The sequence below is a fragment of the Pinus tabuliformis genome, chromosome 3_1 (assembly GCF_031772625.1).
Source record: "Pinus tabuliformis cultivar Carrire ecotype Pingquan chromosome 3_1, CPIR1, whole genome shotgun sequence".
NCBI lineage: Eukaryota > Viridiplantae > Streptophyta > Pinopsida > Pinales > Pinaceae > Pinus > Pinus tabuliformis.
In genome coordinates, this window is record NC_142301.1 from 256,492,707 (window position 1) to 256,513,791 (window position 21,085).

The 21,085-nt window shown below is 33.6% G+C and overlaps 4 protein-coding genes across 4 annotated transcripts; all 4 read left to right on the forward strand.

Annotated features, from left to right (window-relative positions):
* The first annotated feature begins 4,825 nt into the window (after positions 1-4,825).
* On the forward strand, positions 4,826-6,036 carry LOC149186770 (putative LRR receptor-like serine/threonine-protein kinase At5g48740). Its single transcript, XM_089412686.1, has 2 exons — positions 4,826-5,099; positions 5,261-6,036. Exons 1-2 carry the CDS (start codon positions 5,024-5,026, stop codon positions 5,794-5,796), a joined length of 612 nt encoding a protein of 203 aa, XP_089268812.1. The 5' UTR covers positions 4,826-5,023; the 3' UTR covers positions 5,797-6,036.
* On the forward strand, positions 5,882-7,286 carry LOC149186771 (putative leucine-rich repeat receptor-like protein kinase At2g19210). Its single transcript, XM_089409449.1, has 5 exons — positions 5,882-5,904; positions 6,159-6,637; positions 6,733-6,859; positions 6,953-7,016; positions 7,134-7,286. Exons 1-5 carry the CDS (start codon positions 5,882-5,884, stop codon positions 7,284-7,286), a joined length of 846 nt encoding a protein of 281 aa, XP_089265575.1.
* On the forward strand, positions 7,052-8,867 carry LOC149186772 (putative LRR receptor-like serine/threonine-protein kinase At5g48740). Its single transcript, XM_089411119.1, has 5 exons — positions 7,052-7,529; positions 7,633-7,701; positions 7,860-8,049; positions 8,151-8,283; positions 8,442-8,867. The coding sequence occupies exons 1-5, from the start codon at positions 7,496-7,498 to the stop codon at positions 8,811-8,813; spliced, it is 798 nt and encodes a 265-aa protein (XP_089267245.1). The 5' UTR covers positions 7,052-7,495; the 3' UTR covers positions 8,814-8,867.
* Positions 8,868-19,658: 10,791 nt separating this feature from the next.
* LOC149186773 (putative leucine-rich repeat receptor-like protein kinase At2g19210) lies at positions 19,659-20,349 on the forward strand. The gene is made up of 3 exons (XM_089409450.1): positions 19,659-19,965; positions 20,061-20,187; positions 20,274-20,349. Exons 1-3 carry the CDS (start codon positions 19,659-19,661, stop codon positions 20,347-20,349), a joined length of 510 nt encoding a protein of 169 aa, XP_089265576.1.
* Positions 20,350-21,085: the final 736 nt, after the last annotated feature.

Consider the following 21,085-nt stretch of genomic DNA (forward strand, 5'->3'; position numbering starts at 1 on the left):
GACTATTGGGACTGGAAGCATCAAAATTAAAATGTTTGATGGTATCATAAGGACATTAAGAAAATTTAGACATGTGCCCAAATTAAAGAAGAATTTAATTTCTTTGAGGGCTTTGGATTATAGAGCTCACATGTTTACAGGTCAAGGTGCGACACTAAAGTTTCCCATGGGCACTGTGATGGTTATGAAGGAAACAATTATTCAATTCCTTTAGCAGTTGGTAGGAAGTACACAAATAAATGAACCATTGACGGTATAGAAGGAGGTGAATGAATCTACTCATTTGTGTCATAAACAACTTGGTCATATGAGTGAGAAATGGTTATAGGTATTAAAAAATTACAATTTATTTCTATATTTAAAATAATTGAATTTGAATTTCTATAATCATTGTATATTTGGAAAGTAGTCTAGACATAAGTTTAAAGTAGGTGGTAATATTAGTAAATATATTCTTGATTATATCCATTCATATGTTTTGGGGCCTCCCCTTATAGTTTTGTTTTGGAGGATCATCATATAATTTGTAACAACTATAAATGATTTCTCTAGAAAAGTGTAGGTCTATGTCATGAAAAGAAACGTTTATGTGTTTAATACATTTAAACAATTTAGTGTTATTGTATAAAATAAAACTATAAGTACAATCAAGTGCCTAGAAACAATATTGGAGGTTAGTCCATGTATTTATAATTTGAAAAATATTACAAAGAAGCTAGGATAAGAAACACAAAACCATTGTATATACTCCTTAACAAATTGGTGTTGTAAATCACGTGAATAAGACTCTTATAGAAATAGCAAGGAGTAGTCAATACTAACTGTTATCTTGTTAATCAATCACCATCAATCTTAATAGATTGCAATAATTCATCCTTATGATTATTAAAATTAAAAGATATTTGTTGTGAAACATATGCTCTTTCTCCTAAAAATTAGTGTTGTAAGTTAGACTCTATATTGAAGAAAGATTTCTTTGTTGGTTATGATGATGAAACTAAGGGATATGTATTGTGGGATTCTACTATCCACAAAAACCATAACTAGAAGAAATATAATATTTGATGAATCCCCTCTCATTGAATAAGTTGATGTAGAACTTGATTTGAAACTATTAGGAACATGTACCACTAAATCAACACATTCAAGTTGAGATTCAACCATCTACACAAAATAAGAATAAGCTTCTAAGGATAAATAATTTATGATGTTGAAGATCTTTAGGAATATGTGGAAATTCCCCAACCAACACCGAGAAGATCTACATGGGAGTGAAATCCTCCTAAAATGTATTTTGATTTGGTTTCATTTATTGTTTCGGTTACTGAAAATAGGGAACCTTCTTCTTATTATGAAGTAAAAAATAATATCAATAATGATAAATGGAAGATGGAAATGAAAGAAGAGATAGATTCCTTAGATAAAAGTAAAACATGGTACTTGACAGAACTTCCCGAAGACGGAAAAATTGTTGGGTATAAGTGGACTGTACAAGTTGAAGAAAGATGTTGATGGTAATGTTGAAAGGTACAAAGCCATACTTGTCACAATGGGGTACTTTTAGATATAATATGCTGATTTGCATGAGATTTCTTTACTAGTTGTTAAACATGTTTATTTTTGTATTGTATTGATGCTAGTTGCTTTACTTGATTTATAGCTAGAGAAACTAGATATTAAAATAATTTGTAACATCTATAGATGATTTCTTTAGAAAAGCATAGGTCTGTCATGAAAAGAAACATTTATGTGTTTAATACATTTAAACAATTTAGTGTTATGGTAGAAAAGAAAACTATAAGTACAATCAAGTGTTTAGAAACAATAATAGAGGTTAGTCCACGTATTTAGAATTTGAAAAATATTACAAAGAAGCTAGGATAAAAAACACAAAACCATTGTATGTACTCCTTAACAAACTAGTGTTGCAAAACACATGAATAAGACTCTTATAGAAATAGCAAGGAGTAGTCAATACTAGTTGTTATCTTGTGAATCAATCACCATCAATCTTAATAGATTGCAATAAGTTATCCTTATGATTATTAAAATTCAAAAAATAATTGTTGTGAAACTTAAGCTCTTTCTCCTAAAAATTAGTGTTGTAAGTTAGACTCTAGATTGAAGAAAGATGTCTTTGTTGGTTATGATGATGCAACTAAGGGATATATATTGTGGGATTCTACTATCCACAAAACTCATCATTAGAAGAAATATAATATTTGATGAATCCCCTCTCTTTAAAGTAGTTAATGCAGAACTTGATTTGAAACTATTAGGAAAATGTACCACTAAATCAACACATTCAAGTTGAGATTCAACCATCTACACAAAATAAGAATAAGCTTCTGAGGATAAATAATTTATGATGTTGAAGATCTTTAGGAATATGTGGAAATTCCCCAACCAACACCGAGAAGATCTACATGGGAGTGAAATCCTCCTAAAATGTATTTCTATTTGGTTTCATTTATTGTTTCGGTTACTAAGATAGGGAACCTTCTTATTATTATGAAGTAAAAAAAATATCAATAATGATAAATCGAAGATTGAAATGCAATAAGAGATAGATTCCTTAGAGAAAATTAAAACATGGTACTTGGCAGAACTTCCCGAAGACGGAAAAATTGTTGGGTATAAGTGGGTACAAGTTGAAGAAAGATGTTGATGGAAATGTTGAAAGGTACAAAGCCATATTTGTCACAATGGGGTACTTTTAGATAGAATATGTTGATTTGCATGAGATCCCTTCACTAGTTGTTAAACATGTTTATGTTTGTATTGTATTGATGCTAGTTGCTTTACTTGATTTATAGCTAGAGCAACTAGATATTAAACTAACATTTTTACACGAAGATTTAGATGAGGAGATATACATGGAACAAATAGAAGGATTTGTTAAACATCACAAAAAAAGACAATTTGCAAGCTCAAGAAGACATTGTATGGCTTAAAGTAGTCTCCTAGGCAATTATATAAGAAGTTTGATTCCTTTATGATGAGCTAGAATCATATTAGAAGTGAGTATGAGGACTATGTTAATTTGAAAAGTTTGAATGGTATATTCATTATCTTGGTGATTGGGACAAGAGGAGGTCTAATTCACGTTATATCTTTACTCTTGCAGGAGAATATATTAGTTGGATTTCAAATCTTCAAGAAAAAATTACCTTATCCACTACTAAGGTAAAATATATTTTTGTCTAACATGTTTGCAAAGAGCCAAGTTGGTTGAAGAGTCTTCTAGATGAGTTTAAAATAATAGAGAACAATGTCACCATATCCTGTGATAGTTAAAGTTTAATGATGTTGGTTTATGAAATTGGTGGGAGTTTGTATAAGGAATGTAAGAGATTTATATAGCTAGCATAGATCCATCTTAAATACAGATATAACATGAGCCGAGAGGGATCCAATTTCTTCAATTGCAATTTTTTATGAGCAGACATTATTTAAATGTTTTGTGTAGTTATTTAATTTTTTCAGATATTTTAAAATTTTTATTTTGGCCGACATGAGAAAAATTTCAATTTCGATGACGGATGGATAGGGTTACACATCATATTGAGCTGTAGAATGAGCCTCTGAGCTCAACTAGAGAGATTAAAGTGAGTTGTAAACCTAATTTTCTTTTTGATAAATAAAATACCTTACTTTACCTCATAAATATTTCCTTAATTCCTTGACACACTATAAAGATTTTGCAATATAAAATTCATATTTTGTTCATCATCTTTATTTAATCATTTTTATTTTATTATGGATGGTACATACCAAGAAAACAAAATCTAAAAAAAGGATAAAAATAAACTCATATGAAAATAAAAAGTTTATTATTGCTTTCCAAAAGACTCAACGCGTTGAATTTTGGGAGACTATCACAAATGATTCCATAACATTCTTTGTAATATTTTACACTAACACCCTTTAGAAATTTTGCACCGTGATTTTTAAATCACAAAGATGAAAGGTAAAAACCTTTCACTCCAAGTGTATTTATATATTTCCAAAACCAACTAGATTTGGAATATAATGAGTTAAAAAAAACCAATGAAATGGTAATGGAAATGTTATAGCGAATAGGGTAATAATTTCCTTGCTAAAATCAACCATGTGTTACAAGTTCCATAATATAATTGAATATAAAAACAAATAAATCAATAATATAAAAAATCCAAGATGAATTACCCGGCAAGCACATTGGAGATGCTTTTTCACTCATGGAGGAAGAGGGTCAAGCAAGAGGGCGGAGTAGGAGAGGATTCACACAAATTCTTTGGGAAGAAACGGAGTAGGTCCCCAACATTGAAAGAATAGGACAGAGGTGTCATTAGGATTACTATAATAGCTCATTATTAATTACTTTAATCTTTTGAATAGAAATTAAAATAAATATTTAAAAACATAAAAACATATCTAAATTAAATTAAAATTAAAATTAGTTAAATTTAAATTAAAATTAGTTAAGTTGGTATTTATATTAGAATAAAATTTTTAGAATTTTAATTTAATAATTAATAATTATTTTTATAAAATATTTTAATAACAATCATTAAATGTATCTTAAAAATAATTATACCATACTAAAATAAAGATAAATCTCTAAGATAAGATGATTAAAAAAAAACATTTTCATCAATATGTTAATTTTTTACCATATTTAATTAATTTTTATAATATTTATTATATCTACAATGATTTAAAATATTTAATACCCTATAAATTAACGGTACGCGTAAGCTTCTAAAGTAGAACAAACTCTGACAGGGAACCACAAGAATATTAGAATTTTAACATTAAATTAAAATAACATTTGAAACATTGAAAGTGTGTATTGAAAATTAGGGAAAGATGATCCCACCATCCGTATTTCCTCGTGAAACACAGTAATCATGTCTGCAAGAAAACAGAATAGATCCCGTCTACTGACTGAATAGTTGCATGTTTCTATTTGTATTTCAACTCCCAGAGAAGCATGGATCTAGTGTATGTCTGAATCCTTCCAAGCATAACGAGGGAAAAAATGGGCTACTGCATATGGGTCTTTTGGCTGCCTATGAGCCTCCTGTTATTGTTTGTCCATGTTATTGCTCAGCCAGGTATTGCTGAACATTAGAACATCTAATGCCCAATATTCTCTTCTTTCCCTTTTGTTTACTTTGATTCCTGTCACTGGAGCTCAAATCGCTTCTGCAGTGCTATTTTTATTCTTTTGCACAACAAAAATTATTTAGTTATTTATTTAAATTTTGGATACCAGGATTTCTTAGCATTGATTGCGGAGGTAAAGGGAATCACACTGCCGAAAACAACATCACATGGTCCAGTGACGCTGATTACATAGACGTAGGTGAGATAGCAGACATAGGGAATGCCTCTGAAGAAGCGGAGGGTTCCTACTTCCATACTCTCAGGTTTTTCCCAAAACCTCTGAAAAAGTCTTGCTATCACTTGCCTGTGACCCCAACTGTGCCTTACTTGTTAAGAACATGGTTTGCCATCGGTAATTACACTGGATTCAAACAATCGCCAAGCTTCGCAATCTCTATTGAGACTTTGGGTATGTTGTTTTCCGATAACATAACAGCCGATACAGTGTATGAAGAAATAATCTTTGTTAGTTCCGGCGATGTGGTGTATGTTTGCTTGATCAGAACCTTAGAGAGTGACGATCCCTTTATCACTGCTATTGAGTTGAGGGCCCTCAGAGAAGGCATGTATAGACAGGCAAAGCCAGGAACATTGTTGCTCTCATACTATAGAATTGATTTTGCTGGAACATCGACGGTTAGGTAAATATTTTAAGCTTTTTCATCCTTCCACTCCACTTCGTGGTATTACCAGCTATAAATTTATGTATTTTTTGACGTAGATGTTGAAAATGGTGAAATACCGTGTTCCAAGGTGCGTTAAGAGTTCATCTTTCAAAAAAAAAAATTGAAAGTATATCCCAGCTCAGCTGTCGCTTTTGGTTGGTTTTTGTGTTTTTCTTTCTACGTTTTCTTATGATAAAGTTAGGGAAACCTTTCGCAGCGATCATAAAAGACCCCAGAGTAACTTTGATGTGTCAAGGCCAATTTTGATGCAGTTGTCATGTTTTACAGTTATACTTTTTTTTAATGATTGAACTGAATATCTTTGTATGGTGAGCTAAGCAGGTATCCTGAAGACAACTTTGATCGCATCTGGTCATCAGAGTTTGGGTTCAATAGTCGTGATATAGGTGGTGCACGGAATGTAAGTTCGGAAGAGCCCATTTCAACAAGAAATACCGACAACCTTCCCCCAAGTGCTGTAATGCAAACTGCCTTTGTTTTAAACAGCTCAGTGATGCCGATTGGGGGTGGATGGCCGAATGGGAAGAAATCAGTACTGTTTCTGTATTTGGCAGAGATTGTAAAGCTAAATATGTCTGAATGGAGATCTTTCTACGTCATGATAAACGGGGAAAATAGGTCTGGAATCATTACTATGGTGGATATGTACTCTACCCTACAGCTAACATTTCTATCTAATGAAACAGATCACATCCGATTTCATCTCCAGCAAGCCAGTAACTCCACCAGTAGTCCTATAATCAACGCCTACGAGTCTTACATACTAGTTGGTACCCAACCCTCAACGTATTCACAAGATAGTAAGTGCGCCGACTAAACATTCCCGTACTGAAATGACTAAAGTCCCTCTAACCGATATATGTTTCAACGTCTAACAGTAGATATTAAATTGCAGTTGAACATCTTGACGCGATCAAAAGCAGGTTTGGCATAAAAGATTGGATTTCAGATCCTTGTTATTTGATCCCCTGGGAAGGAATTCGCTGTGATAACAGATCGTCGAGAATAAGAATATCGGAATTGTAAGTTTAATCCTTTCATCTGTACCCAGTTTATGACTTTTAGTTGCCTGCGAATTAGTAAGAGTGAGTTTATGATAATCATCCTGTTGTCAGAAATTTGGCTGGAAGGAATTTTACAGGAGCGGTACCTGCAGATATTGGACACTTGACCGCATTAGTTAACGTGTAAGCAGTATTATATTTTTTTAAAGTTGAAGGACTCGTCGTGACTGTAAAATACCCATACCCATTGCAATTGAAAAATGTCTTCATGTCCACTTTCGTAATTGCACAGAGTAGGACCTTTACTGAGGAAGAGATTATGGCATCGACACAGAACTTCAGTCGGAAGATTGGGCAAGGGGGGTTTGGATCGGTTTTCTTTGGTAAATTACCCGGAGGAAAAGAGATAGCGGTGAAAGTGCTCTCACTATTCTCCAGACAATGAATTGATGAGTACAAGAATGAGGTGATTCTGGGCTTCGTCAATATATGCATCTGTCTTGTTTTTTGGCTGCACTTATATGTAAAATTCGTGTATAAGCCATTTTACTTGATTGGCAGATTGATCTACTCTCCAGAATTCATCATAAGAACTTGGTGTCTTTACTGGGATACTGTAACGAATCGAGAGAGGTGATATTGATCTACGATCACATGTCTGGAGGGTCACTAAGGGACCGCCTTTATGGTAAATATTTCGCTTATTAATTTTGTTTCATTCAGTTTCCTCATGTATGTTGCAATACTATATATAGCAAAAGGCATATTTGAAATTAAAATTTAATTTGTAGGTCCTAGCGCTGCACTTTCAACACTAAATTGGAAAACAAGGCTCAAAATAGCTTTGGATGCAGCGCATGGTAACTCTTCTCCAAAGTACTTTCATAGGCTATATATTTTTGTGATCTAAAAACCCCTAGTCAAATATATTTTGATCCAAAAAATCGTTCATTTTCATGAACTATGTACTCTTGATCGGCATTTTTCTCATGTTATACACATGCTATCTTTTATGAAGGATTGGAGTACCTGCACGTAGGTTGCACCCCAAAGATAATTCACAGGGATATTAAGACCTCCAACATCCTTCTAGACATTTTTATGACCGGAAAACTAGCCGACTTTGGTCTGTCAAAGATGACAGCTGACGGGGAGGCTTCACATGTGACCACTATGGTGAAAGGAACGCCAGGATACCTCGATCCAGTGTATAATATCCCACACATAACTTGTACTTTGTTTGCAATATTAATCCTTTTAATGCAACATAACTTGTACTTTTTAATGTTTGTTTGGGATGTTTCTGCAGCTATTTTCGCACCCAAATGTTGACTGAGAAGAGTGATATATATAGTTTTGGAGTGGTGTTGTTAGAGATCATATGCAGCAGACCACCCATAATTGCAAGTCAATCTGAAGAGCGACTTAACCTCGTTCACTGGGTAAGAAATGGTATTATAATCTATCATTATAAACTGGAAACAGCAACCTATTGGCAAGATAATTGATGGCATTTTATGATATTCAGATACATTTCCGTACAGTTTTAATTTATGATAATCCAATGGAATTTATTTAATATATCTGGACGGATTTATAGGTGACACCGTATGTGTATGTGGAGTTGGATGAAAATCCCGGCAAATCAATAAGTGGGGAAATTGAAGAAATCGTAGACAAGGGAATGGGTGGAAACTACGACATTGAAGCAATTGCTGATTTTGCCAAACTAGCCCTTCGATGTGTTGATGCTAACCCATCTTTTAGGCCTACCGCCAGTGAAGTTGTTGCAGAGATAAAAGAGATTATCGCACATGAGAATAAGAATAATGCTCTCCCAATTTCAGAGGAAATTGGTATCGAACATGGAGATTTGCAGGCCGGTCCCGTTCCTTTACATGCAGAGTGTAGTAAACCCAATGATATGGTGTGGCGTGACAACAGCTGCAACATCAGTCAAGCAGGAAGATGAGTGGAAATGTATTATATCAATTCCATGATGTAGATGTAGATTTATATAAAGGAATCATGTATGTCATAATGAAAGCAATATGCTTCTTTATTAAAGTTGCTTTAACGAATTGACAATGGCCTTTAATTACTAATAATTGTGCACTTTATATTTCTACTATTGTGTTGAATAGATCTGTGGAATGAAATGGATTGTGGAAGATGCTCAACGTATAAGTCAATCATTTTAATTTCGTGCACTATGGATCTTTACTTTTATCATGAATAGATACGTGGAATGACTTGGTCCATGAATCATTTTCTAATTAGATATAGTTAAAAATAATTCATGAGGGTTAATATATTTTTTAATTTGTAAAAATTAATGATGAATTGGTCAAAAATATTATATTGGGTTAATTTTGAGTTTCAAAATTCATTCCAAAGTGTCTATAGGGATGGAATTGGATGGAGAATAAGTAGTCTCGAGATGATTTGATTTGTTTATTGAAAATGATTAAAAATTGGTTAAAGTTATTAATATTTTTGTTTAAAAATAATTAATATATTAAATTCATTAATTTTGATTAGTTGTTTTAGTGTGAAATTCTATTCTAGGTGATTGAAACTCAGTTTAAGTTGAGAAATAGATAGGATGAAAGTTGGGCAAAGTGCAATGGCTAGGATTTGTGTAGGCTTTTAGATCGTTGCATACATCATCGAGCTCTGGTTCATTTCTGTGGAATATGATGGCAGAGTCTTTGGAGAGTTTTGACAAAGCTTGGTGATTACAATCGTGGGATCTTTGCAGTCTAAATTTTCTCTAAAATCGCCATCGAGTTATGGATCTTACCTGTGGTTTTTTACGACAGGGTAAGCCATGATCTCTATCTACAACAGGATTTCACAGAATTGGAGGCATCATGTCACATATACACCCAACCACAGGTAAATGCATTCGAATTGGGTCCAAGGTTTTATGCCTAACGTCATGCACTTACTCTTCTTATTGAAGCTCAGGCACTGATTCGCTTTTGCTTATGGATAGCTGATGGATCAAATAGAAAAAGTTTGAAACAAATATGCCCTAGATCTACGTTGTGGGCCCTTATATGTTTAGATCAGAGCCATGATCTATTGTGTGTGTTATATTCTTTCCATGACTAGCTACACATGTTGTACGTTGCACCGGATATAACAGGGGACTCACAGGGGGGCAAAGGCCCCCCTGTATGGGGTGCGGGGCAACACCCCAGGATTTTTTTTGTATGCAGACCTAAGGATGGGGGGTGAACCCAAAGATTGTGGGTGGACCTCCCCATGGTTTTGTGCATGGGTTTTGCACATGATTTTAGGCATGATGATTTTCTTCCCATGATATTTTGTAGATCTGGTCAAGGGAACTGCAATATATATGAAACTAAGGGATATATATTGTGGGATTCTACTATCCACAAAAATCATTGCTAGAAGAAATATAATATTTGATGAATCCCCTCTCATTAAAGAAGTTAATATAGAACTTGATTTGAAACTATTAGGAACGTGTACCACTAAATCAACACATTCAACTTGAGATTCAACCATCTACACAAAATAAGAATAAACTTCTGAGGATAAATAATTTATGATGTTGAAGATCTTTAGGAATATGTGGAAATTCCCCAACCAACACCAAGAAGATCTACATGGGAGAGAAATCCTCCTAAAATGTATTTCTATTTAGTTTCATTTATTGTTTCGGTTACTAAAAATAGGAAACCTTCTTGTTATTATGAAGTAAAAAATAATATCAATAATGATAAATGGAAGATGGAAATGAAATAAGAGATAGATTCCTTAGAGAAAAGTAAAACATGGTACTTGGCAGAACTTCCTCAAGACGGAAAAATTATTGGGTATAAGTGGGTACAAGTTGAAGAAAGATGCTTATGGTAATGTTGAAAGGTACAAAGCCATATTTTTCACAATGGGGTATTTTTAGATAGAATATGTTGATTTGCATGAGATCTCTTCACTAGTTTTTAAACGTGTTTATGTTTGTATTGTATTGATGCTAGTTTCTTTACTTGATTTATAGCTAGAGAAACTAGATATTAAACTAACATTTTTACATGGAGATTTAGATGAGGAGATATACATGGAAAAAATAGAAGGAGTTGTTAAACATTAAAAAAAAGAAGATAATTTGCAAGCTCAAGAAGACATTGTATGGCTTAAACCAGTCTCCTAGGAAATTGTATAAGAAGTTTGATTCCTTCATGATGAGCTAGAATCATACTAGAAGTGAGTATGAGGATTATGTTAATTTAAAAAGTTTGAATGGTATATTCATTATCTTGGTGATTGGGACAAGAGGAGGTCTAATTGACATTATATCTTTACTCTTCCAGGAGAATATATTAGTTGGACTTCAAATCTTCAAGAAAAATTTATCTTATCCACTACTAAGGTAAAATATATTTTTGTCTAACATGTTTGCAAAGAGCCAAGTTGGTTGAAGAGTCTTCTAGATGAGTTTAAAATAATAGAGAACAATGTCACCATATCCTGTGATAGTTAAAGTATTATCCATTTGACTACAAATCTAAATTGTCATAGTAAGACTAAGCATATTTATATTAACCACCATTTTGTAAGATATCTTATTAATAGAGGTGAAGTAGATCTTCAAGAGGTCCACACTTAAAAAAAATGTATAACCATGTTTACAATTCGAGTGTTAGATATCATTTTTTAGGATTCAATTGTGTTAACCCCCAATACTTAATTAGTGTTGTTAGAAAAGCTACTATGGTGTTTGGTTTCTCTTGGCTTACAGAAGAGGTGATGGAAGGGCCTCAGAAAATACATAATATAAATTGTTGTCAAGGTGGAGATTGCTAGAATTTGTGACAACAACAATTAAAATAGACTATAAGAAATAAATTTTTTTGTAAGTATATATTTGGTGGTTTGTTTAATGATGCTGGTTTATGAAATTGCTGGGAGTTTGTATAACAAATGTAAGATATCTATATAACCAACATAGATCCATCTTAAATACAGGTCTAACATGAGCTGAGAGGGATCCAATTTCCTCAATTGCAATTTTTTATGAGAAAAAATGATTTAAATGTTTTGTATAGTTATTTAATTTTTTTCAGATATTTTAAAATTTTTATTTTCACCGACATCAGCAAAATTTCAACTTCTATGACAGACGGACACGGTTACACATCATACTGAGTTTTAGAATGAGCCTCGAAGCACAACTAGAGAGATTAAAGTGAGTTGTAAACCTAATTTTCTTTTTGATAGATAAAATACCTTACAATTTCGTTAATTCCTTGACACACTATAAAGATTTTGCAATGGAAAATTCATATTTTGTAGCTTATTCCTCATCTTTATTTAATCATTTTTATAAAGATTTTGCAATGGAAAATTCATATTTTGTAACTTATTCCTCATCTTTATTTAATCATTTTTATTTTATTATGGGTTGTACATACAAAGAAAACAAAATCTAAAGAAGGGATAAAAATAAACTCATATGAAAGTTAAAAGTTTATTATTGCTTTCGAAAAGACTCAACACGTTGAATCACGTTGAATTTTGGGAGACTATCACAAATGATTCCATAACATTCTTTGTAATATCTTACACTAACACCCTTTACAAATTTTGCACCATGATTTTTAAATCACAAAGATGAAAGGTAAAAACCTTTCACTCCAAGTGTATTTATATATTTACAAAACCAACTAGGTTTGGAATATAATGACTTAAAAAAACCAATGAAATGGTAATGGGAATGTTATAGCGAATAGGGTGGTAATTTCCTTGCTAAAATCAACCATATGTTACAAGTTCCATAATGTAATTGAATAAACACATTGGAGATGCTTTTTCACTCATGGAGGAAGAGGGTCAAGCAAGAGGGCGGAGTAGGAGAGGATTCACACAAATTCTTGGGAAGAAACGGAGTAGGTCCCCAACATTGAAAGAATAGGACAGAGGTGTCATTAGGATTACTATAAGCTATTATTACTTCGTAAAAATTGTATTGCACCATTATTCATTATTAATTACTTTAATCTTTTGAATAGAAATTAAAATAAATATTTAAATAGGTAAGAAATTATCAAAATCAAATTAAAATTAAAATTAGTTAAGTTGATATTTACATTGGAATAATTTTTTTTGAATTTTAATTTAATTATTAATAATTATTTTTATAAAATATTTAGAATATTTAAATAACTATCATTAAATGTATCTTAAAAATAATTATACCATATTAAAATAAAAATAAATCTTTAAAATTAAAAAAAAACAAAAAACAAAAAGCAAAAACAAACATTTTCATCTATATATTAATCTTTTACAATATTTAATTAATTTTTATTTAATTAATGATTTAGAATATTTAATATCCTATAAATTAACGGTACGCGTAACAGAACAAACTCTGAGGACCATTTGTTCACAGGGAACCACAAGAATATTAGAATTTTAACATTAAATTAAAATAACTTTTGAAACATTGAAAGTGTCTATTGAAAATTAGTGAAAGATGATCCCACCATCAGTATTTCCTCGTGAAACACAGTAATCATGTCTGCAAGAAAACAGAATAGATCCCATCTACTGACTGAATAGTTGCATGTTTCTATTTGTATTTCAACTCCCAGAGAAGCATGGATCTAGTGTATGTCTGAATCCTTCTAATCATAACGAGGGAAAAAATGGGCTACTGCATATGGGTCTTTTGGCTGCCTATGAGCCTCCTGTTATTGTTTGTCAACGTTATTGCTCAGCCAGGTATCGCTGAACATTTTAGAACATCTAATGCCCAATATTCTCTTCTTTCCCTTTTGTTTACTTTGATTCCTGTCACTGGAGCTCAAATCGCTTATTTACTTTGATTCCTGTCACTGGAGCTCAAATCGCTTATGCAATGCTATTTTTATTCTTTTGCTCAACAAAAATTATTTAGTTATTTATTTAAATTTTGGATACCAAGATTTCTTAGCATTGATTGCGGAGGTAAAGGGAATCACACTGCCGAAAACAACATCACATGGTCCAGTGACGCTGATTACATAGACGTTGGTGAGATAGCAGACATAGGGAACGCCTCTCAAGAAGCATATGGTTCATACTTGCATACTCTCAGGTTTTTCCCAAAACCTCTGAAAAAGTCTTGCTATCACTTGCCTGTGACCCCCAGTGTGCCTTACTTGTTAAGAACATGGTTTGCCATCGGTAATTACACTGGATTCAAACAATCGCCAAGCTTCCAACTCTCGATTGAGACTTTGGGTATGTTGTTTTCCGGTAACATAACACCCTCATATGATGATCCATGGTATGAAGAAGTAATCTTTGTTAGTTCCGACGATGTGGTGTATGTTTGCTTGATCAGAACCTCAGAGAGTGACGATCCCTTTATCACTTCTATTGAGTTGAGGGCCCTCAGAGAAGGCATGTATAGACAGGCAAAGCCAGGAAAATTGTTGCTCAAAGAGAGAAGAATAGATTTTGCTGGAATATCAACGGTTAGGTAAATATTTTAAGCCTTTTTATCCTTCCATTTCACTTCGTGGTATTACCAGCTATAAATTTATGTATTTTTTGACGTAGTTGTTGAAAATGGTGAAATACTGTGTTCCATGGTGCGTTAAGAGTTCATCTTTCAAAAATATAAATTGAAAGTATAAAGTTAGGGAAACATTTCGCACCGATCATAAAAGAGCTCAGAGCAACTTTGATGTGTCAAGGCCAATTTTGATGCAGTTGTCATGTTTTGCAGTTATACTTTTTTTAATGATTGAACTGAATATCTTTGTATGGTGAACTAAGCAGGTATCCTGAAGACAACTTTGATCGCATCTAGACGTCAGATTTCATGTTCGATAGTCATGATATAGGTGGTGCACGGAATGTAAGTTCGGAAGAGCCCATTTCAACAAAAAAAAAAAATACCCAAAACCTTCCCCCTGTTGGGAATAATGTTTAATTAGTTATGTAAATTGTTGACAAAGTAGGCAGCAGATTTTGTGTTGTCTGTAAAATTAAAGCAGCAGATTGTTAGGATGGTCAGTGCTGGAAGTTGCTGTAAATTCGTTGTAATGCCAGTAGATTGATTGAAGAGTTGATTGACAAATATTTTAGTAATAGTTTTACTATTTAAGAATGTAGTTTATAGTTGAATTTAATATATGATATTTGCACCATTTCTTAGCTCACACAGTCACTATGTTTTTTTTAATTGTTTTATCTTTTATATGTTTTTTTCTTCATAGCACTGTTTTTCTCATTTGGCTGGAAATAAGTCATTTCATATTCTACAAGTGGTATCAGAGTAGGTAAAATAATTTTGGGTTAAAGTTGTATTGTTGGAATTTCGCCAAAGTTAATCATGTCGAATTCTAACCAGATGCTAGTTCCAGAATTTGATGGTAACGATTATGATTATTGGTGCATTAAGATGCTAACCTTTTTGATTGGAAAAGATTTGTGGGAGATTGTTGAATCAGGATATGAAGAGCCAACTGATTGGAATGCTCTTAAAGCCAATGAAAGAACAGCAAGAAAGGAAGCAAGGAAGAAGAATGCTCAAGCTTTGTTTCACATTCAGATAGCTCTTGATAAGAGCTTATTTCCAAGAATATCTGGAGCAAAAACTGTCGAAGCTGCATGGGAGACTCTACAAGAAGCTTACCAAGGTAGTGATCAAGTTAAGGTGGTCAAGCTTCAGACATTGAGGCGAGATTTCGAGAATTCGAAGATGCAAGAAGCTGAAAGTATCAGTGACTATTGTGTGAGAGTCAAAGATGTGGTCAATAAAATGGCTACACTTGGAGAAGCTGTAAGTAATGAAGTTTTAATTAAAAAAGTATTGAGATCTTTAACACATAGATGGAATCATGTTGCAATAATCATGGAAGAAAGTAAGGATTTAACAAAACTACAGTTTGATGAATTGGTTGGATCTTTGATGTCTCATGAAGAAAGATTGAAGGAAAGTTTTGAAGCTGTAGAGAAAGCTTTTTCCTCTAAATTACAAATTACAAAGAATGAAGATGCAAGTAGCAGCAATACCAAAAGCCATCAAGGTCAAGGTAAATGGCAAAGCCAAAATTATTCAAGAGGTAGAGGAAGAGGTGGCTCAAGTGGAAGAGGTAGTTTCAGAGGAAGAAGTAGAGGTAGATTTGATAAGAGAAATGTTAAATGTTACCATTGTAACAGGTATGGTCACTTTGAAAGAGAATGCAGATTGAAAGAAGGTAAAAATGCTAAGTATGCTCAAGAAAATGGTGAGTATCCTCCAGATCACTTATTTTTATCTTATGCCAAAGGTGAAAATACTACTAAAGATGTTTGGTACCTAGATTCTGGATGCTCTAACCATATGACAGGGAATGAGAAGTTGTTTTCAGCAAAGGATGGAAGTTTCAAATCCAAGATCCAGCTTGGTGATGATAAATCATTGGAGGTTGCTGCCAAAGGAGCTATGGAGGTCCAAACAAAAGAAGGTACAAAGAGTATTCATGACATTTATTATACTCCAAAATTGAAGCATAATTTGTTGAGTGTTGGACAACTATGTGAGAAAAATTATAAAGTAGTCTTTGAAAATAAGACATGTACTATCTATGATAAGAATAAGGGAAATAGGGTGATCACGGTTGTGCCTATGACAAGAAATAGGATGTTTCCCTTGAGGTTTGATGAATATAACAACAATCTTGCTAATATGGCTTATGAGGATTCAAGTTGGTTATGACATCTCAGGTATGGGCATTTAAATTTTCACAGTTTGAAGTTTCTAACCTCACATGCATTAGTTTCTGGTTTGCCCAAGGTAGAAGAGCATAAGGAAGTTTGTGAAGGATGTGCTAAAGGAAAGCATGCAAGGGAAAGGTTTCCAAAGGGAAGTGCATGGAGGGCTCATTACCCACTTCAGCTTGTTCATTCAGACATATGTGGTCCTATGCAGACTAAGAGTTTGGGTAAGTCATCATATTTCATCACTTTTATTGATGATTACTCACGAAATTGTTGCGTATATTTTTTGAAGGCCAAAAGTGAAGCCCTGGATACATTCAAGAAGTTCAAAGCCCTTGTAGAAAATGACAGAGGGTGCAAGATCAAATGTTTGCGGACTGACCGTGGGGGAGAATTCTGCTCAAAATATTTCCAGAGTTATTGTGATATGAATGGCATCAGGAGGCAGCATACTACAACATACACACCCCAGCAGAATGGCATAGCAGAAAGAAAAAATCGTACTGTGGTTGAAATGGCAAGATGCATGCTACAAACTAAGGGATTGAGCAACACTTATTGGGGAGATGCAGTTGCTACAACAGTATACATCCTCAACCGTAGCCCCACCAGTGCATTGAAAAATATGACTCCTTATGAAGCTTGGTATGAAAAAAAGCCTAATGTTAATCATTTCAAAGTTTTTGGTTGTTTGGCTTATGTGCATGTACCTGATCAGAATAGAAAAAAGTTAGATGCAAAGAGTGAGTTACGTATTTTTATTGGGTATAGTGAGACAAGCAAGGCTTATAAATTGTATAATCCTCTAACTAACAAGCTTATTGTCTCAAGAGATGTAATTTTTTATGAAGGGGGAGTTTATGGTCATCAAAAAGGCCATGTTGAGAAGACAAAATCTGTTTTGAATGATGATATAATTGTTGATAATGATCATGAGCAGCCAACTAATGTTTCTGTAATTAGTGGCTTAACTCCACCAAGCAGCCCTTCATCAATTTCTTCAACATCAAGTTCAAGTCCAACTTCTTCTCCAAGTTCTACAAGGAAGGTAAGAAGATTGAGTGATATTTATGAGAGGAGTGCAAATCAAGCACATGAAGAAAGCCCAATAGGTGAGATAGTCAATTTTGCTTTATTAGCTAAGGCTGAATTTGAACCAACATGTTTTGAAGATGCATGTACTAATGAGGTTTGGATGCAAGCCATGCAAGAAGAGATGGATTCCATTCAAAGGAATGACACTTGGAAGTTGACAGAGCTTCCACATGACAAGAAAAAGATTGGCACCAAATGGGTCTATAAGACTAAATTTAACAGTGATGGGAGTGTTGAAAGACACAAAGCAAGATTAGTTGCTAAAGGATTCACACAGAAGTATGGAATTGATTATGAAGAGACATTTGCACCAGTAGCAAGGCAAGAGACCATTAGAATGTTGATTTCATTAGCAGCTCATAAAAAGTGGAGCATACATCATATGGATGTGAAAAGTGCCTTCTTGAATGGGTACTTAGAAGAGGAAGTATATGTGGAGCAGCCACAAGGTTTTGAAGTGGAAGGAAAGGAGAATAATGTCTACAAGTTGAAGAAGGCTTTGTATTGCCTTAAGCAAGCACCAAGAGCGTGGTATGCAAGGATTGATGGATACTTTCAGGAAAATGGCTTCGAGAGAAGTAAGAATGATCTTACTCTTTACTACAAACAAGAAGGTATTGATATTTTAATCATAAGTTTGTATGTTGATGATCTATTGTATATGGGTAGTAGTTCTAAGATGAGTGATAAATTCAAAGCTGTTATAATCAATGAATTTGAGATGAAAGATCTAGGCATCATGAAATATTTTCTAGGAATGGAGGTTTATCAAAGTAAGGATGAGATTTTCATTTGTCAGACAAAGTATGCACAAGATATGCTAAATAAATTTGATATGCTTGATTGTCATCCATCCCCTACTCCAAGTGCTCATGGAGAGGTGTTATGTAGAGATGATGGTGCTGATTTAGTTGATGAGAAAAGTTACAGAAGTATTGTGGGGAGCTTGATATTTCTAACCCACACAAGGCCTGATATTACATATTCAGTTTCACTTGTTTCAAGGTATATGACAAATCCATCTCAAATACATATGAAGGCAGCCAAGAGGATTTTAAGGTATGTGAAAGGCACTCTAAATTTTGGTATTCATTACTACTCTTCTGAAAAGTTCAATCTTGTTGGATTTAGTGATTCAGATTGGGGAGGTAGTCTTGATGACCGTAAGTCCACATCTGGAAATTGTTTCTCTTTTGGTTCTGGTTTGATTACATGAGCTAAAAAAAAACAAAGCATTGTTTCCCTCTCATCCACAGAAGCGGAATATGTTGCAGTTACTTCAGCAGGTACACAAGCTCTTTGGCTCAGAAAAATTTTGGAAGAAATTGGAGAAAAACAAGTTCAACCTACAGTGATTTATTGTGATAATGTAAGTGCCATCAAGTTAGCAAAGAATCCAGTTCATCACAGCAGGACAAAGCATTTTGACCTTAAATATCACTTCATTAGAGATTTGGTGCAGAAGAAGGAGATTGAATTGAAGCATATTAATACTCAGCATCAACTAGCAGATATATTCACTAAAGAAGTTGCAAAAGATCAGTTTTTGACATTACGAGATAAGATAGTAAATCCTCATTAATCGTTAAGGGGGAGTGTTGGGAATAATGCTTAATTAGTTATGTAAATTGCTGACAAAGTAGGCACCAGATTTTGTGTTGTCTGTAAAATTAAAGCAGCAGATTGTTAAGATGGTCAGTGCTGGAAGTTGCTGGAAATTCGCTGTAATGCCAGTAGATTGATTGAAGAGTTGATTGACAAATATTTTAGTAATAGTTTTACTATTTAAGAATGCAGTTTATAGTTGAATTTAATATATGATATTTGCACCATTTCTTAGCTCACACAGTCACTGTGTTTTTTTTAATTGTTTTATCTTTTATATGTTTTTTTCTTCATAGCACTGTTTTTCTCATTTGGCTGGAAATAAGTCATTTCATATTCTACACCCCCAAGTGCTGTAATGCAAACTGCCTTTGTTTTAAACAAGTCAGTGATGCGGATTGGGGGTGGACGGACGAATGGGAAGAAATCAGTACTGTATCTGTATTTGGCAGAGATTGTAAAGCTAAATATGTCTGAATGGATATCTTTCTACGTTATGATAAACGGGGAAAATAGGTCTGGAATCATTACTATGGTGGATATGTACTCTACCCTACAGCTAACATTTCTATCTAATGAAACAGATAGAATCTTACTTGACCTTCAGCAAGCCAGTAACTCCACCAGCAGTCCCATAATCAACGCCTACAAGAATTACATACTAGTTGGTACCCAACCCGCAACGTATTCACAAGATAGTAAGTGCGCTGACTAAACATGCCCGTACTGAAATGACTAAAATCCCTCTAACCGATATGTGTTTCAACGTCTAACAGTAGATATTAAATTGCAGTTGAACATCTTGACGCCGTCAAAAACAGGTTTGGCATAAAAGGTTGGATTTCAGATCCTTGCTATTTGATCCCCTGGGAAGGAATTCGCTGTGATAACAAATCTTCGACCATAAGAATATCAGAATTGTAAGTTTAATCCTTTCATTTGTACCCGGTTTATGACTTTTACTTGCTTGCGAAGAGTGAGTTTATGATAATCATCCTGTTGTCAGAAATTTGGCTGGAAGGAATTTAACAGGAGCGGTACCTGCAGATATTGGACAGTTGACCGCATTAGTTAACGTGTAACCAGTATTATGTTTTCTTAAAAGTTGAAGTACTCCTCTGACTGTAAAATACCCATACCCATTGCAATTGAAAAATGTCTCCATGTCCGCTTTCGTAATTGCACATACTTTATCTTTGAATATTATACTGATACCGCATTCATCTATTCGTTTTGAAGTTATTAGGTCACTTGCCAATAATCACCTGATTGGAGCTTTGCCAAACTTTTGTTTGTCCGTCCTTTAATATTAGTCAAATGCCTTTTAAAGAAACCAACTCTACGTCATCTCAGAAAGAAAATTGCAACAATTTAGATCGTGCACAACAACTTGAGTGGTAATGTTCCAGACTTCAACTTAAAAAGCTAAAAGAGCTGTACGTCTCTCTTACCTCTATTGCGAGTTCCCTTTCAAAATCATAATAAAATAATTAGCAATATCATTTGAGGCTTGTTAAAATGTCGTGTAATTTTTTTTGTAATATTGACTAAATATTGGTGGTTTGTATTTCGTTTTACATGTCAAAATGCTGTGTAATGTTGTCTTTAAAGTGAACCTTATTTACTTTGCTTTATAAAAAATTAATTGGGGAAGTCTTTTAAGTTGTTTAGGTATTATGATCGGTTAATATGAGATAGGTGAATTCCCCAAATTAACTTCTTAAAATATTGCAAACTCCATTCAGTGTCCCATACTCAAATCAGGGAGATGCTAGATGGAATTGCCGGAATACATACATTTGTACAATTTATATTAAA

Excerpts from the sequence above, each read along its gene's own strand:
- LOC149186771 (XM_089409449.1), top strand. The coding sequence starts at position 5,882 with ATGGTGAAATACCGTGTTCCAAG. Across the intron at positions 6,638-6,732 it reads CTCAACGTATTCACAAGATA|TTGAACATCTTGACGCGATC; the intron begins GTAAGTGCGCCG and ends ATTAAATTGCAG. Across the intron at positions 6,860-6,952 it reads AGAATAAGAATATCGGAATT|AAATTTGGCTGGAAGGAATT; the intron begins GTAAGTTTAATC and ends TCCTGTTGTCAG.
- LOC149186773 (XM_089409450.1), top strand. The coding sequence starts at position 19,659 with ATGCGGATTGGGGGTGGACGGACGAATGGGAAGAAATCAGTACTGTAT. Across the intron at positions 19,966-20,060 it reads CGCAACGTATTCACAAGATA|TTGAACATCTTGACGCCGTC; the intron begins GTAAGTGCGCTG and ends ATTAAATTGCAG. Across the intron at positions 20,188-20,273 it reads ACCATAAGAATATCAGAATT|AAATTTGGCTGGAAGGAATT; the intron begins GTAAGTTTAATC and ends TCCTGTTGTCAG.
- LOC149186772 (XM_089411119.1), top strand. The coding sequence starts at position 7,496 with ATGTCTGGAGGGTCACTAAGGGACCGCCTTTATG. Across the intron at positions 7,530-7,632 it reads ACTAAGGGACCGCCTTTATG|GTCCTAGCGCTGCACTTTCA; the intron begins GTAAATATTTCG and ends TTTAATTTGTAG. Across the intron at positions 8,284-8,441 it reads GACTTAACCTCGTTCACTGG|GTGACACCGTATGTGTATGT; the intron begins GTAAGAAATGGT and ends ACGGATTTATAG.
- LOC149186770 (XM_089412686.1), top strand. The coding sequence starts at position 5,024 with ATGGGCTACTGCATATGGGTCTTTTGGCTGCCTATGAGCCTCCTGTTA. Across the intron at positions 5,100-5,260 it reads CCATGTTATTGCTCAGCCAG|GATTTCTTAGCATTGATTGC; the intron begins GTATTGCTGAAC and ends TTTGGATACCAG.